This window comes from Heliconius melpomene, chromosome 15, assembly GCF_056956725.1.
Source record: "Heliconius melpomene rosina isolate 202511_hmr_F chromosome 15, ASM5695672v1, whole genome shotgun sequence".
In the NCBI taxonomy this organism is placed as follows: domain Eukaryota; kingdom Metazoa; phylum Arthropoda; class Insecta; order Lepidoptera; family Nymphalidae; genus Heliconius; species Heliconius melpomene.
In genome coordinates this window covers 11786553-11805144 of record NC_140403.1, presented here as the reverse complement: position 1 = coordinate 11805144, position 18592 = coordinate 11786553, and the positions used below count along the sequence as shown (strand labels likewise).

At 39.2% G+C, this 18592-nt stretch overlaps 1 protein-coding gene and 1 non-coding gene across 12 annotated transcripts in view; one reads left to right on the top strand and one right to left on the bottom strand.

Moving 5' to 3' along the window:
- LOC146531717 (prominin-like protein) overlaps positions 1 to 18592 on the top strand; it is a 35562-nt gene that overhangs the window by 12808 nt on the left and 4162 nt on the right. For 4 of the 11 annotated variants that reach the window (XM_085197836.1, XM_085197845.1, XM_085197837.1 and 1 more), the window contains exons 2-10: positions 8735 to 8873; positions 9068 to 9193; positions 9805 to 10157; positions 10240 to 10361; positions 10463 to 10486; positions 10558 to 11778; positions 11896 to 12054; positions 12495 to 12616; positions 15214 to 15264. In XM_085197836.1, the coding sequence (XP_085053962.1) occupies positions 8735 to 8873; positions 9068 to 9193; positions 9805 to 10157; positions 10240 to 10361; positions 10463 to 10486; positions 10558 to 11778; positions 11896 to 12054; positions 12495 to 12616; positions 15214 to 15264 (2317 nt within the window). Of the gene's footprint in view, positions 1 to 8734; positions 8874 to 9067; positions 9194 to 9804; positions 10158 to 10239; positions 10362 to 10462; positions 10487 to 10557; positions 11779 to 11895; positions 12055 to 12494; positions 12617 to 14071; positions 14124 to 15213; positions 15265 to 16046; positions 17921 to 18592 lie in introns of those variants that run through there. The other 7 variants (XM_085197839.1, XM_085197841.1, XM_085197843.1 and 4 more) reach the window with 5 other exon arrangements.
- On the bottom strand, positions 6461 to 6532 carry TRNAP-AGG (transfer RNA proline (anticodon AGG)). Its single transcript has one exon. It is a non-coding gene; the product is annotated as a tRNA-Pro (tRNA).

Here is an 18592-nt window from a genome sequence, read left to right as displayed (position 1 = left end):
TTGTACGTTCACCAAGTTACATTTAAGGTACAATGAACAAGAATGCTTTTTTAGGAAATATCCCTAGAAGAATGTAATGGGAACGGAGTGTCTTAACACTAGGTACCCTACTATCCCTACTTAACTACAAATAATTTACTAAAAATAATTTTACAAAAATTTTATAATTTTGAAGTCGGACAAGTAAAACCTGGGAATCTAGTGTTAAGACATTCCGTTTTCATTAAGCCACTTTCCGCCAAATTCTGGAGGCATTGCGTGTTCAGTGGCGAAAGTCAGTGCCGAGGAAATGACAATATTTAATATATTTCTTGGAGTGGGAATCGAACTTACAACCGTCGCGTTGTCCCGTTCACTGTCTCCGCCACTGTGCCACGACGGGCTCAATTAAAAAATGTTCTTCAAATGACAAATCGCCGGCGACAGTCCCCAGCTCGCGTAGTGCTCACGTCTCTTTAATCTCATCCGCTATCATGTAGGTAGAAGATTTATAAGCGGATGAATCCCGTTGACGACGTCAATGCTATTTTATAAATGAAATGGTAATAACGGTACTTTTTCTTTATAACATTTTAGCGAGCAGTTCGCGGCTTCGCCGGCTTAAACTTGTGAGTTATGAGGTTTAAAGCTGTTGAGTATGACACAATGTAGGTATATAATATAGACAAAGTATACACTTTATATTCTTTCAGAATAATACATATATTTAGATGTCACTGTGTAGTACGGTGGCGACTCCGTTCTAGTCAGTAGTTATTTTCGCATAACTCTTAACAGTTAGACATATACGTACGCTTTATGGTATAGCATATAGCAGTAGCATCACACACCATGTGTCGCTCGCTACCCGTTACTGTTATATGAACGGCTTTCAACGTTTTATCGTACAACACCGTTTTGCTTGGAACTGGCGGATGCTGTCATTTAGAGTCGTATAAGTTAACTGTTTATTGATACTCCGATATATCTTAATATAGTCTTAAGATATATCTTTAGATATATGTATATTCTAAAGTACCTACTAGCTGTACGTTACTTGCCATTTGTGTAGAGTAGCTATAAGAACTGGAACATGACATAGTAATTACAACTATAATTAGAATTTAGATTATCTAATGAGAGTCGGAGAGATAACGGGCTCACGTCCTTGAACCTACCACCATCCAGCCACGCCACCGGGCAACAATGTGAAAGTGACACTTATAGGTACGACACCTGGCCGCTTTAGAATGACACACGCACCTATACACCTACTCGTACATGACGAGTCTATAAGCAGCTATAATATATGAAATAAGCAACGGGAAAAATAAACTTTATTATATTGTTGTGTTCTATATTACAAGGCGTTTTGATGAATTGTTGTGTAGTATATTACAAACGTTTATTCTTGGATTCTCATCAGGGCAGTGTCCAGAAAGAGAAAGTTCCGCCGCGCCTTTCTAGCACGAGTACCTTCGACAGGTGGTCGGCTACCTGCTAGCTACCAGCTACTACTAGTCCACTCGATCTACTCGAACTAGAAAGACGGCAGTGACGTTAAATAGGAAAACATTTTTACTACCTTCATTTTTTACTATCATATTTTAAAATGGTATTCTTTAATTAATTACATTGTATTTCTATATATTATACAGTATGATAATAATCACTAGTATCAAACTCAAATTTATGTCAGTATGTACGAGGGTTCTGAAAACGAACATTGTACGTGTCGCAGGTACCTACTGCACCCTTAGAGGATCTTTAATCTTAAATGTTATTAAAAAGAGACGACGCCACTCAACATGGATGACCTATGGCAACGATCAGAAACTCTAAAATGAGTGTAGAGTGTATGTTTGCAAATAGCTTCATCGCATATGAACATGTAGCCTTTTTAGCTTCGTTACGTGTCAATGAATATTTCTATACATATAAAGCCTATAAGAGAAAAGGCTAATGAGCGAGTTGCGTGGAAAATATTAGTCCTTTAACGCTCGTCGACTGCTCATTTGTCCATACTGGATCTCGCACATAGTAGGGAACCAGTTGTGACACTCGCGGTACATTAAAAACCGTACTCTTTAATTTCTTTAACCGGCTTCTGTAAGAAAAGGAGGTTATCAATTCGACTGGGTGAACCGATTTTGATATTTTTTTTTATTTCAAAGGTAAATGCCCATGTCTGACAATGGTATCTATGAGAAAATCACATAAGTCTTAAATTTGCATTAGGTATGTGCGCGACAAATAGCCGAATAACTCAATGTCGCGTTAACTGATTTCGATGATTCTTTTTTTATTTTGAAAGGATACACTTCAAGTATAATTTGGTGAAAATTTGGTTATGTTATTATGGGATCCGGTCAAAATTGAGAAAGTTTGTTTTTTTGGTAAAAATTTAATTATATTGTAGTAGTAATAATAATAATTTAATTATATTGTATAGTTACAAGGAAAAACATTGTTAAAATTGATGTCAGAAGTGAGATTCCTGATCGTTGCATTTCATTTCAACCAACATCAAAAAAGAGGATGTTTTCATTTTCAACCGACTTCAAAAAAGTGAGAGGATCCCAATTCGCCCGAATATTTTTTATGTAGGTATGTTCTTGTCAATATACCAAAATGTCAGTATGCACAAAAATAATACCTAATTAAGCGAAGTTTTACATAGGACATTCACAACCACTCGTTGACAACCACTACCACCACCATCACCACTCGTTTAAGAAGCATCATTTAAGATGTACCCATCGCTTAAAATCGTAAAACAAAAAGAAAAACGGACTTCTAACAAGGAACTAAAAAGTAAATAATATTTTTTTTTTACAAACATTTTATAATTTTGAAGTCATTTTTATATAATTATATAGATAATGTTAATCATAATCTTAACGCCTTATATACAATAATGATTTTGCTAAAAAGGTTTTTTTTTAAAAAAAGCCAGCCTGTGAATCGCGTACGAATGGTTCCGTACCATTATCCATAAAAATGGCAAAAATTACTTTTGTTGTATGGAAGTCCCCTTAATTATTTGTTTAATACATAATTACCACCACTACTAATTACCCCAAATATTATAAATAAAAAAAATATACAGCGTTGAATTCCGCCACTCAACACGCAACGCCTCCAGAATTCGGCAGAAAGTGGGGAACGGAGCATCTTAGCATTGGGTTCCTTCTGCCCCTGCTGTGTGCGGGATAAAGCTTGAATCTGAAAAAAATTATCGTAATAATTTTTCTCAATATAGATAGCATGTAGGTAGTATTAATTTTCCACATTCAGTAACGCTAATCAGCCAATAATAAATATTGTCCACAATTGAGTTTGCATCTCTTAATACGTTACGAGCACGTTCCGTCTACCGTCTCCGCGCGCCGGTCCTCCTCTCAGCAGTCTCCCTCTCGCGCGCGCGGTGAGGGAGCAGACAGGAGCGGCGGCGGGGTATCGATCCGCTGCACTCTCACAAAGGGAACTCCCCCTTCCACCCCCTCGGCCCTCCGGCGGGGAGGGCATCTACGGGCGGTGCATGTCAACATCCTTGCTATTTTTGTGTTCAAATATTATCATATTAATAACGAGATCTGATCGCAAGTCATACAGATGGCGTGTTTTATTCATGGACACCGTGTGAGAGCACGCAATTTATTGTTTTAGTTTTTTATGTTATATCCCGCATATAGTAGGATAGTAAGACGTGCCTAATATTTGGGACTGCATGTTAAGAGGCAGAACTCAAAGACGTGCCTTGTCCCACAAATTTGGCGTTTCCCGTCCGTACCTTGCGCTACAACAACTACAATGTTACATTTATCAAAGAAGATTTTTTTTAAATAATTTTGAAGGGTAACGAAGATTGTGTTGTTATCCTTTATTCTATTATAGCTATAGGTAAAAGACAGAAGATATAAAGATGGCGTGTGATAAGATTCCACTTAATTCATAGATGTGAAGGAATTAGGCAACACACCTTTGACAATGGCATATTTATGTATAATATTTTAGAAACTAGCTAATTATACATTTTAGTTGAAAAATAAATGGTGTTCGTCTTTGATACCAGTGTTATTTTATAAAACCATATATATTATTGAGTATCAGTGGTCAAAATAATTTACCTAATAATATTCTTATTATAATAATAAACCTGAAAAATCCTCAGAAGTTGTTGACCCCTAAATAACACTCTCAAGTCGTCGTCATTGGGAAAGAAACATAATGACTTTGTAAATTCTTCGAGGACCCTCACTCCTCAGTGTCCTCCACGACAGCGCACTCGCCTCCCGATCAGATGAATAAGTATTTCATATGTAAACTTAAAGAGATCATAATATAAAAGCAACTTCACGCCGTACCTCGGCACACAGCAGGGTAGGCAGGGTACCAGTGGAACTATAGGTACGTTGTCAGCCATGTCGTATCGACCAGGAAATATTGCTGCAGATTGGCCACCCTCGAGTTGTGTAACTTTAATACAGAACAAACTACAATAAATATGTGACACTATCAGAAATTTTTAACGGACTTCTGTAAAAGAAGGAAGTTATTAATTCGACTGTATTTTTTTTATGTTTGTTATTTCAGACCTTCACCCAGTGTGGGTGAACCGATTTTGATGATTTTTTTTATTTGAAAGGTGGTGCTTCTCGTGTGGTCTCATTTTAATTTGCTCCATTTCTAATAATGATATCCATGAAAAAATTACATAAGTATTAAATTTGCATAAAGTTTGTACGCAACAAAGAGACGAATAACTGTCACGGACCCCGATTTCGATGACTCTTTTTTATTCAATAGAATACACTTGAAGGGTAGTCGTATGAGGTTCTGATTTTGAGATCCGGCTAAAATCCAATTGAATTGCCCGTGTACACACTCGTACATAATATAATAAGCGCAAACATTACGATTACGCGATCATATGTAGCGCACGAGCGTATTGTGCAACGCGCGTCTCTCGCGAGGATGGTTGGTAGAGCGCGACGGCCAAGGTTCCCTCCTCCTCCTCCTCCTCTAAGGTACGTATTGTTTACTTATTTGCTCGATGGACACTTGCGGTTACCATGTTGTCTTTTGAGTTGACTTGGTGTATCTGTATTTTTAGTTTGGTTTTTGTTGTCGATATTGATCAGTTGGAGTGTGGAGGAGGGCGTTTTACACTCGAGAGGTGGAAGTTCGATTCTTTCCATATTTTATGTGTGTTATTTTTAGATTGGCGTTGAGTTCCGCTACTTAACACGCAGTGCCGCCAGAATGCGGCGAAAACTGAGCACCGGAAGTGTGTTAATGGGAACGGAGTGCCGGAACCTAGTTCCCAGATACACTCACCCAGTTTCACGCTGTATCCCGCACACAGGAAGGTAGGCAGAAGGAACCTAGTGTTAACACATTCTGTGCTCCAGATACACTATGTGTAGAAATAACTTTAGTGACATTAAGAAAAGCAAGTTTACAGCATGGGACAACAACGGTATGGAATTATTATCATATCTCCGCCCTAAGAGATAAAATGAATTAATATAAATCAAATATGTACTTAGAAATAATACTACGGTATTGAAAAAATACTTTGCTCAAATTATTTACATTTCTTCGTTCAAATTATTGCAATTCCGGGTGATAGCGTATTGTATGTTGTTGTATTTAAAAGTGCTTGGCAAAGTATATTAATAAAAACTAATTTGATTTGCGTGCATACTGTGTGCATACTGTATGTATCCTGCACTTAGCAGTGTAGGTACAGGACACTTAGTGTTAAGACACTGTTTCCGATTTTAACTTCTGCTGTAATATTCCTAGAATAACCCAGGAATGTAACGACGACGTTAGAATTTAAATATGCAATATGTATGCTACGAATGACAGTACAATTAGGCGAGAGGCCTCGACCTCCGCGAGCGCACCGGAGGGAGTCGAGTACTGTTACTTCCTACGTCACGTTTAGAGGCCCTTGTGCTGTTTATGTGCGTATGTTATTCATGGAAAATAATTATAAATTGTAAACGAATTAAGTTTTACGATGTTATGCATCTTAAGATACCTCTCGAGATTGATCCAGAGTTGAAAGCGATTATTAAAGTGATTATTAATTGGGTTGCTAAATCCCATTATTTCATATTAACTGTTGAATTAAGATTTATTAATCGACGAACGGTCTGCGTGTATGTAAATGAGAGGACTGTTGATTAGATATTGTTTAGTATCAGATATCTTACCAGTTTATGTAAAAATAAATTTTTTACAAACACCGAAAAACCGACTTCTACAGCGAACTAAAAAGTGCGGAACTAGGTACAGCGTAAACTTAAAAAAACGTATTTGATGTTGTCAAAAAAATTTAACAAAATAAAATTACTGGTAACGCACTTTCTATTTCTACATCTTATAACTTCATTGTACACTTTAACGTATAAAGTGACAAAAAATCCGCCTTATAAAATAGAAATAGACAAAAAAAAGTAAAAAAATTGGGCTCGTCCGGGATTTGAACCCGGGACCTCTCGCACCCTAAGCGAAAATCATACCCCTAGACCAACGAGCCGCTTGTACGGTGAAACGAAATTATGAATATGTAGCAACAACTTAATAAAATAAAGAAGCAGGTAGTCTTGGAGTATACATTTTGTATTTAAAAAAAATGAATGCTTGTTTCTCTGGCTCTTTGAGTAGCCGTTCACGTTTTGTGTGTACGCAATATGTTTATTTATTTTTAAGGAAACATACAGTACGTTGAATATATTCTAATAACACACTATAAATATAACATAAACAAACAACAACAATTTATGTACACATATTTATAACAATATGTCTCTATATTTTCGTATACATGGACAGTTTTTGTATAATTTGTCGAGTGAAATTGACAAAATCGATTCAGTGATCTTTGTCTGTTTGTACACGCTAATCTCCGGAACTACTGGACGGATTTGAAAGAATTTTTTTTGGTTGTATAGCTATTATGTCTAGGCAACATTAGGATATATTTTATTTTGAAAATCTGGATACCTGATGTGGAACCTTAACAGACTGTCTAAACTATAAGAGCCGCGGGCGGGCCACTAGTGTTAAATATATACATATATGTAACGGTAACTGGGTATTTAACAGTAATTAAACCGACTGCGTCGCCGCACTCGCAGCTGACAGCGCGTCCGGTGGAGACGCTCAATTTTATTGGCCTAAACAAGCTATCGTTTTGTCCTACATCCACGATGTGACAACACACGCGATATACACCTATAAACTAATAGATATAAAGACTATTTCGTCGTGTAGCGGCGATATCTTATATTAGAACTGGTATACGAGAGCAATTGAAGACGTGAAGATAACTGCTGGTCGAGGTCTACGAGTGACTGACCAATTAAATTAAACAACAAACGCCTTGTTGTTCCCATTTGTAGCTAGGAACATTGTTAACTATTGTTCATTATGTAGTTAATATATACGAGTATATATCGGTTAACACGATCATCCCTGTTGTGGTCTCATTTTCCTTCCTTTGGTTATTGTTTTGTGGTATTTACCAATGTATGGTAATAATGAAGGGAAGCTTCACAATTAATCATTTACTATTGATATTTTATTATAAAAAACATTGCATAATATAATGTATAAATTATTGGAACGTGTAAAAACAAAAGAAAGGCTCCAGTTTTTGATCATTATTATAAACATTGGCTCTACAGTCCCCCTTTCCTACAAGTGGGCGGCGATCTGGACCGGACCTGCTCCTCATCACTATTTGCTACTCTAGGTTTTATTTTTAAGGATACCCACTGGGTCTTGCGGTTGTTCATTCACTTTACTATAGGCCAGTCTTGGCGCTCCGCTCTGTTCCCATTAACACACTTCCGGTCCCCACTTTCCACCGAATTCCGGAGGCATTTTGTGTTCAGTAACGAAGCTCGTTTTGCCTCGTTGCCAGAAGAGGAATGTGAATCGAACCCACCAACCTCGCGTTTACAACCGCACGCTTATACTTAACTAGCGGACGCGCGCAGCTTTGCTTACGTAATTAGGGGTGAATTCTAATAAACCACGAAACATGTGTTCAATGAAATATTTTTAAGAGTCTAAATTTCAAATTTTATAAAAATCGGTGGCGATTTAAAGATTTTTCCATACAAACTTTCAACCCCTTATTTGCACCCTTAGGGGGTGAATTCTAGAAAACCATGAAACACATGTTCAATTAAATATTTTTAAGAGTCTAAATTAAAAATTTTATAATAATCGGTGGCGTTTTAAAGATTTTTCCATACAAACTTTCAACCCCTTATTTGCACCCTTAGGGGAAGAATTCTAGGAAACCATGAAACATGTGCTCAATTAAATACTTTTAAGAGTCTGAATTTCAAATTTTATAAAAATTGGTGCCGATTTAAAAAAAATCTATACAAACTTTCAACCCCTTATTTGCACCCTTAGGGGGAGAATTCTAGAAAACTATGAAACACGTGTTCAATTAAATACTTTTAAAAATCTAAATTTCAAATTTTATAAAAATTGATGCCGATTAAAATTTTTATCCATACAAACTTTGAACCCTTATTTCACCCCTTTAGGGTTAAAATTTTTCAAAATCCCTTCTTAGTGGATGTCCAGATTACGAAAGTAAACATCTGTTCAAATTTCACGTTTCTACGCACAGCGGTTACGGCTGTGCGTGCGTCTTACCTCAGTCAGTGAGGACAAGTCCTTTTATATATATAGATAATATATATATTTCCAATTCCAGGCATAGTGATGGTGTCAGATGGTCAAATAGAGTTCGCATCGCCGCGCGACGAGTGGCGCACCCTGCTGACCCACTACGCGGGACCCATCGCCGTGATCGTCGTCGTGGGCCTGCTCGTCGTCATATTTCCACTTGCCGGGTAAGATTAAAACCCCGACTGGCCAATAGTTCATTAGGTTAAACAGTCAAAACCCATTTAAGTTTTACAGGGTAGTTTTAATTTTTTTATTGACTCTCCCGACTGTGAGTCCTTTTTATAATAATAGTATTAAATAGTGAAATCTGTTATTTATTATTTGGGAATCTGTTAAGTTTTTAATTAAAATGTTTCAGTTTATTCTGGTGCTGCTGCCAGTGGTGCAGGGTCGGCAGACGGCGGAGGCCCTTCGACAGGAAGTATGACGCATGTCTTAAGGGCATACTCGCAATTGTGTTCATAGGCCTCCTCACTCTATTCTTGTAAGTCCTTTATAATTGTACGAACATGCATTATGCATATTCAAGTGGGTATAAAAGATGTAACAATGCACACCTACATGTATTATATTAATTTTTATAAAAAAAATAGCAAGAGGGCGTATTGTCGAAAAATATATTTTATATTGATGTAACTCTCTTATTTATGAACTCATTGTAATAAAACACTAACACTAAATGTTAAGCGAAGCTTGCCAGAATCCAATAGTAAAAACTGAAAAAATTGGTTAGACGGTTTCTGAGGTTAGTTACTACTATTAGCTCTATGTATATCACAGGGGATTTAACAATCAAAACATAAGCAAAGCTTGTTATGCTATCCAAGATTATAAATGTATCCAAGATTATGAATTAAATGTTCAAATACGATGCAAAGCTAATAATACAATTATACATTTATTGTAAAATTATATTTTAAAAAGACTTCTCAGCAGAAGCTGCCTTCGGAGCCGGTTGTAGCTTCTTGTAGAATTGATACTACTGACATCTTTATGTAACTTGACAATTCAAAAGTTTGTATTTGTCAAATTTTAAAAATATATATTTTGATTTTAAATTTTTTTAAATATATCAATATATATGTGTCTATACAGATTCGGTGTCGTATGCGCGTTCGCCACCGACTCCCAAATAGAGAGCGGCGCGCACGCCACCCCAGACGCGCTCCGCGCCGGCATCCAGGACGCGCGCACCTTCCTCAATGCGACACAAGCCCATGCCAGACACTTGCTCGTACAGAACTATAAGGAACTCGAGGAACAGCTAGATGCCACTCTCACTAGTAGCGGGAAAGTGGTGCTGACCAAATTAGATCAGTTCACGAGAGCCACGTCTGTGCAGAAGCTGAGCAGTATGGTGGCGGAGCTGGAGAACGTGCCGGCGCAACTGAAGAACGTGCAACGGAAGACTGCTTTCTTGAGGAATAAAGCGGAGGATCTTAATGCTGGTATGTTACTGCATTGATTTTATACATTTATTTAATGCTATTTAGTGATATCAGTCTTTTAAGTTTAACATTTGTTTTGTAGGTCTGCGGCAAGTGCGGTCGTCCTTACTGCGGACGTTGGCCACCTGCAAGGAGCGTCCGTGTATACAACTACAGGAGAAACATCAGATAGGCCAGCTCGATACTGAGATACAATACAACAGGGTATGTTTGCAAATATTATATACATTTTTTATAAAATTATAGTGGCGATTAAATAAGAAATAATGCTTATTTTGTGATAATTTCACGCTGGCACGGATCAGATGCTCGACAAGTACTTTCCAACGGTGAGTAGCGGTGTGTGTGTGTGTTGTACATATAGTGCACAGACGTGACGTGTGTGTGTGCGGGTTCGCAGATCCCCGACGTGTCGGAGCTGCTGCACAATGTGAGCGCGCTGCTGGACGGCGACATGCGCACCGAGGTGGCGGCCGGACTGCAGGTGTTCGACGGCATCAAGCGCACTGTGGACCAACATGTGCCGCGCGTGCGCGGCGCCATCACCGCCACCGGGGCGCGTCTCGCCGCGCTCGCCGACGAGGTCAGCGCGCGCGCGCACAACGCTAGCGCCGCCCTCGCAGCTTCACGCGCGCCCGCCGGCCTCGCAGCCGCGTTGCGCCGCGCCGCACCCGCGCGCCGTCACGCATCGCGCGCCGCCGCCGCCGCGCTGCTGGCTGTGCTGGCGCTACTGGCCTGGGGCCTGCTGTGCGGCGTGTGCGGCAAGCGGCCCGACGCGTACGGCGCCGGCGACTGCTGCAACAAGGGCGCCGGCGCCTCGTGCCTTCTGGCTGGCGTGGGGCTGGCGCTAGCGGCAGGCGGGCTCGTGGCGCTGGCGCTACTGGCCTACTTCGCGGCTGGCCTGGCTACAACGCGCCTCATGTGCGATCCGCTGCAGGAGCCGCGCGGCAGTCGCGTGTTCGCGGACGTGGAGCGCTTTGTGCAGCTCGAGCGCGCGCTGTTTGACGAGCCGCGCCCCGACGACGACCCGACGCGTCTCACGCTCACGGCGGCGCTGGTGCAGTGTCACGCCAATGCGACGCTGTACGCGGCGCTGCAGCTGGAGCGCGTGCACGACCTGCGCGCGCTTGGCGCTGGCGTGGCGCGGCGCGTGGCTGCCGGCGTGGCGGCGCTGCACACGGACTACCCTCCGCGCGGGCGCCCGCTCCGTGTGCTGGGCGCGGGCGCGCGCGCGCGTCTGGACGCGCTGGCGGGCGCGGGTCTGTCCGAGTTCGGCTTCGGGCGGCTGCAGGCGGCGCTGGAGGTGAATCTGACGTCGTCTTCGCTAGGCGAGCTGGCGGCGCAACTGGAGGGCGCGGCGCGCGCGCTGGCGCCGCGGGGTGGGTTTGCAGAGGTGGCGCGCGACCTGCGCGAGGCGGCGGCGGCGTTGGCGCGGCTGCAGGCGGAGGTGGTGGCGCCCATGCTGGCGGCGGCGGCAGAGCTCAACGCCACGGCGGCGCGCCTCAGCGACGTGCTGCGCTTCGACCACTCGTCGCTGCGGGAGGCCATCCACGTGCGCATGCGCGAGACCACCGACGTCGAGATGTTCCTCAACACGCAGGGGCCCGACCTCGTGCAGAATGTATGTATGCTCATATATTTCTTAATTTGTTATATTTAAATTGCCATAATTCTTACAAATTACCTGAAAAAAGATTATTAATAACCAAAATTCATAAGATTTACGTACTACAAATAGCTAACCCGCGAATTCGCCGAACGTATGGGCCAACGTCTACAAGAGTACGTGGCGATGGTGGAGCGCGCCGCCAACGAGCGCGTGGGGCTCTGCGGGCCTCTCTCGGTTGCGTTTAACGCCACCAGGGACTCGCTGTGCCGCGCTGTTTTAATGCCTGCTGTGAGTATTTGTTATATAAAATATCTAGAATACAACTTTGACATTTATTTATTTACTAGGCTCACTATGTAGCACACAATATCATCAAATTTATATTGTATATCACACTTAGAGTGAACATGAATATAAAAATAACAAGATGTAACGTTGATGGTGAAAGAAATCCTAAAAGTATTTTAAGTCTATTTTAAAACTCTATATCAAATTAATAACATTTAAAAAAAGTACCTTTAATAGAAGTACAGTTCATTTGGTGAGTCGTGGCCGACAGACATTTGGTTCTTTTTACGAGTGAACAATGAGTTAAAGTTCAGAAGACTAACTACACGATTCTTCTGCGGCCATGACTCATCGACCGTACTATAAATATCATTGTGTATTGCTGGGAATATGAAATACCAAATACACTCTTATAAACACCATCTTCGCATAATTTCCAGAACGGTTTCTGGATATCGCTGGCGTGGTGCCTCGCGCTGTTCCTGCCGCTGCTAGTGGTGGCGCAGCGCCTCGCGCGCCTTTACCGTCACCCCGACCCCTACCCCGGCCCGCTGGTTGAGGCGTACGTATTCATACAGACACTGCTTACACACATACATACATACCTACCTGCATATATACTATGAATGTCAATTAAACTGCAATTTTATATACCCCAGAAAAAAAAAATACTTATGTTTTTTATTTGGAAAATTTATAGATTAAAATTCAAGCTTTAACCAAAATGAACACATATTATATACGTATACTTCATTGTGCATATAGTAAATTAGTAAAATTACAAAATTATTTTAAAGAAACATAAAATACAATATACTTATTGGTTAAAGTACGACATACTTATTGGTTTTTAAACTATCAAAATATACTAAAATAGAATACATAATTTACTATACATCAATACACTTGCACATTTAAATTTAGTTGTTAATGAATTATTTAATCTGTTTAAAATAACAGATTAAGTAATTGAATATTGTATAACCTAACATAATTTTATTATTGAAACGAATAAGTTGCACAGATAAAAAAATAGATATTCTTTAATACTATAATATGTCATTCATCTACCATTATTATTGTTGTGTTGGCATCACATGCAGTGTCTTGATAAATAAAAAAATATATATATAAAAATACACTGCATTTGAGCCTTTTTCATTTATTTTATGATTTACAAATTTATTTGTTTTTCGTTTTTTATATAATTTGAATATAATTTAATGTCTGTTTCCTTCGTTAATAAGTTTCGTGACTGATTTGGGTTTGTCGTGCACCCTCATCCCAGTAGCAGTGAATGGGCCCTATGTTATCATTTAAAAGCACATGTTTAGTCCGCTTCGTAGCTGAGAGAGGGGGAAATTTATATTTTTTTAAAAATTTGTATATATTTATAAGATATACAATAATAGGGGTAGTTTTGATTTGGGGGGATATCCCGCTCTCTTGTTACAAGCAGTGTCTACGCAAACCCGCGATGTTCATTTTATTTAGCGGCATGTCTCTGTGTGGTTGAAGAGCCAAAAATCGCGGATTCAATAGCTGCCTTTATTATTGTTATAATATTAGAATTATCAAGGAATTTGTATACAACATTTGAATACTTAACAATATTAATTTTAATGAGTCAGTGTTAAGTCTTTGGGGCAAAAATCGTAGTTTTAGTATTTAGCTAGTTTCTTTAGACAATCTAAATTTTCTGTTACTTCTTCAAGTTATTTTTACTTTGATTTCACTCACCGTCATTACAATATTCTTCTTTGGTGTAGTGCAATATGATTATAATAATACTTTGATGAAATTACTTTTTTAATATTTTTATTTCTCACATAAAGAAATTCTTTAACTTACACTTAAAATCTAAAAATTAGAATAACATTGCATAGCTAATCTGTGGTTCAATTGACAGTTAGTGACAGTTAAATAAAAAAAATAGACTGGTGTAGTCTAAATAGGGCGGGGTAGTAATGAGTGGTCGAGAGACAGCTGTGTGTGCTGACTGTGTGTTATGTCGCAGCGAGTGCGAGGCGCTGTGGCGGCGCGGCGCGCGGTGACGCCTCGCCGGCGACGGTAACGCGGCGGCCGCCGGCGCCCCTGCGCGACTACTCTTGTTGACGATATGTAACAACTACTATACTATAACTCAACAAGGGTAGGCCGAGGCAGGGCGTGACGGCGCGCCGCTCACTGTTTCGCTCGAGACGTGTGCTCTTCGACCCCATAGCGGCTTGCACAGACCCCGCAACATCCTGGCTCATTGGAATTTGCAAACACTTTCGATTCTTATTCTTAGATTTGTTTCCTTTTAGTATGCTCCTTGAAGTGGTTAATATTACTAATAATACGTTATTGCAGAAGCGTTTGTTATTGTTTTCTTTATTCCTTATAAAAAACGATCGCTAGTGAAATAACGTTAGTTGGACACGTACTATTGAATGTTAGCAAAGATTGTTGTGTTACTAAAGTATTCTGAATACAGTTGGTCTGTATATTATCTTGGTCTGTACATTTTTGTAAAGTAAATTGTTTGATTAAATGGAGTATTCAGTAATTAGTAGTGCATGCGTTTTCCGATGAGCCGCGTGAGAGCCGCCTGTAGTGTAGCTAGCACCACTAGATAGACGTCCCTTTCATAGTTTTTTCTTTGATTTGATTCATCAAACATCACCCTAACTACTTACATTTCAGTGACAGCTTCCTTAGTTTAAGGTGTTAATAAATAGATGTCTAATATAAGATTTTCTTAAAATATAGATTATGTTTATAACATTTTTAAGTCTCGTAAAAAGCGTCGTACATATTTTTTTTCTAAATATCTACCAAACTACTTAACTGAATATTAAGTTGTAAAGTACAATAGCACTACTATAGAAGATGTCGACGTAGACACTCATGTCGCAGTTACTCACATGATTATTTCGATACCTAATTGCCCATTCGCCCCTTTTGTTTGGAATGTTGCGGCACTTTATAAAGCCGCTAACGAACTCTATGAAATTTAAATATATTTTTTTGTAATAATATTCAATTCGTACTAAGTAAATTGTATTTAATTTCAATAAATAGTATAAATTTTAAAGAGTTAATTAGCTGCTTTGCGCCGCCCGTGGGGTGTTGCCGTGCGCGTGCGCGCTAACCGGCGTGTGTTGTCTGTTGCAGCGAGTATTTGTATGACGCGTACGCGGACCGCGATAACGTTCCCCTCGCCAAGTAAGTGCCGCCGGCCTCCGCCCTCCGCTCTCCGCCCTCTGCCCGCAGCATGCTCGCTACACGCTACCTTGATAACCCTTCTTGCCCCTTGCTTCCCTTTACCGCGTACAAGGCTTTGATATCGTCTTTCAAGTTATAATATTACTATTCGCTTTGTACAGTAAACAACATTTAAATTTGATGCAGTCTAATAAAAATTTAAGATGTAGATGTCATTCAAAGCCGTGTGCGCTATGCATGGGTATGAAAGATAATCCGAATTAACATATTATTGTGTAACTAACGGTGTTAAGTGTTATACTAAGAGGTGAATGTAACAACTAGTTATAAGAAAGCATGCTGGTATCGTAGTGGCATGCGACTCCCGCATCGTAATGGCATGCACTACCTAACGACAGACTGTTCACTTATGTTTAGTTCAGTTTCTTTTAGTTCCTTTTCCGTTCTCGGTAGGTGATAGTGACCTCTCGCGAGGACTCGTGTAATACTCTGTCCTCCCTTTGGAGATCGGCATCGCGCATGTCATTTCTTGCATTACTCATCGATTGGATCATTTAGCTGTTCTGTGGGCGATAGAATAGTTTAGACTGGACACGGTGAACTTCTTGCTAAAATTCTTCTCAAAAAATACCACCAAAGAAACATTTGAAGTAAATGAGGCGAGACTATTTATTTTTACGGTAATTTAAGGGAATGTGTAAGAGGTTGACCGTGTGTTTAGTCGCCCTAGCTAGCGCTAGTGAGGGCATGCGCGATTTGGCGTGTTTGACCTGTGGCGGCAGTGGCTCCAAGCGCAGCACGCTCGACATCGAGGGCAAGATCGCCGAGTGGCGCGGCCGCAACGCGGACCCGGGAGGCCTAGGGGGGCCGCCGGGGGGCGCGGGGGGCACGCAGGTGGTGCTGGAGGGCCGCGAGGTAGTGTGCCAGCTGCTGTCGCCGCCGGGCCCACCCGCCGCGCTCATTGACGACCTCAAGACGCGCCTCGACGCCAAGGACGAGGACAACGAATCCGGCATTCACGAGTCCGAGTAGACGCTATTGTGTCCAAACACCAATGCTACCTTTCGTCCGCTTGTTTTATATCATAAAATTAATCAAATTTGTGTTGTGATATGTTTTGAAAACATTTTTATTGTATAGTTGGATGATGTGATCATTTTATACGTTTATCCTCTAAATGAGATTTTGACATTTTTGAAATCATGAGGCATTGCCTTGTCAGTCGTTTTGGCAATGGTTTCAAAAGTTTTTATTGCTTATGTACTGTTTTGGATGTAATATTAATGTAATCTTCAAAAAATTTACCATTTTATATCGAATAGTCCATATATTTGATGTTATTGTGTCTTAGTATTTTAGACATTAAGACCGTGAGTTGATATTGATATTGTCGTATGACCAATTTAAAGTAGTGAACTGATTTCGCTTTGTCTTCCACGGCCCAAAATTTATGGCTGTTTGTGCGGAATTAATTATAATTTAAGTAAAACTGAAATTAGCTTGTATACTTACAAAATATTTGTATAATAATCATACGGATATATTATTTGCCATAACTCATATGCTTCCACTACAGTATTCGTCCATTGCTAACCTCACCGACCGCTTGCGCCTCACTCGCGACGTAAAGTATACTTTATACATACATATATGCCAAAATATACACACTAGTGAGCTAGAGTATACCCAAATAGTATGTGTAGCTTCGCGTGGCAGGGTTTCAGAGATAGATGTAATTTACTCTTTTCATAGTTACTCAAATGAATCTCAGACATTGATCTAATCTGTTTAGATATAAGCCGACTTAAAATGTTATTAAAATTATTCTCATATAATCTTTATATATATACGTAGATATTTACAGAATGAGCATACAATTTATATCAGTATGTAATATTTGTGAACTAGAGCTGATAGTGGCTGAATTTGGTCTTGAAATCGGTATAGATGTTGTTTTAAATTAAAATCCCCCGAAATAAAAAACTCTAAAAAGTTACCAAACAACTAGAAAAGAAATGATAATATTCAAATGATTGAAAATATTTGATTGCATCATGCCTAAAAACACTTAATTATGGTACTTTTCATACAAACTAAAGGAAATAAATCAATTTCCTTGTGTCCGTTTGGAAGCTACGATGCTCCAGACAGACAGACACGCGCATAAACATACACGTCAAATTTACCATCGTCGTCGCGGGCTAAAAAAATTAAAGAACCGATCGACCAAAACCAATGTATGTCGCTCATGTTAAAAACATAGCCATATCAATATACTCTTAGATCATAGATAGAATAATGAATCATAGACACATAGAGGTGCACTGCAGTGAATTGAATTAGACTTAACACAGGGATCAAAGGAATTTGACTTTGCTAGCATTCCCTTCTTAGTTGTAACTAGGTCTACACGTTAAATCCTCTTAAACATACTAATTAATTTATTTATAAATAATTTTCTAAATAAATAAACAATTAAATTAATTAAAAAAATAATGAATTGTAACTTGTAGAACTACATTTATTTAAGTAAAAGTATTTATAATCTTTATTTTATAATCTGTAATTATAAGTGTTTTGGCATCGAAATAGTTTCATATTGGGACTTTAAGTTAGTTATGTATTTGTATATGTTATATTAATTTCTTATTGAATGAATGAAGACGGAGAGCCAAGAGCGCCTAGTTATTTGGTAACTAACAATCCATTTATCATTCCATTACTAGTTGTGTTTATTGTACATAAGAGGTTTGTTGTGATACCGAGTTTTTCAAACTATACTCTGCATTTTTTTGTAAAATATTTAGTACAATTGCTATCATGCTGTTTGAGTATGATAGGAAATTTGTATAAATGAAAAAAAAATATAGGTGTATATTTCATTCTGCATAAAGTACAAAATTACACATTTAGCTTTACCCAGTAAATTGAAATTGGAAATTTCAGTTGCTTTATCTATTTCAACTGAAAATACTAATCCATATTTCAACTGAAAATAATCCATGTTTAAATTGATTGTCACACAACCAGCGTCTTATGTGATTAACTGCATGAATATTTGAAATAGCTCTTTCTTTTCATGTCGAGGCCTACACTTAACACCAAACTTAAATCGGTGATATTATAGCCCTCTTTTATTAGCTCTAACTACTCTATAATCTTTATTGTCCGGCCCTCCAAGGCTAGAGAATTCACATCTTATTCTTTAGTAATTAGTGCATGGTTTTCTTTGTCAGTGTGATCTTTGATGTTGCAAGCAGTATGCAGATGATATTAAGCTTTAAATGTACCAAACTTTTGTTTTTTTCAAAACTTATAATTATTTTAT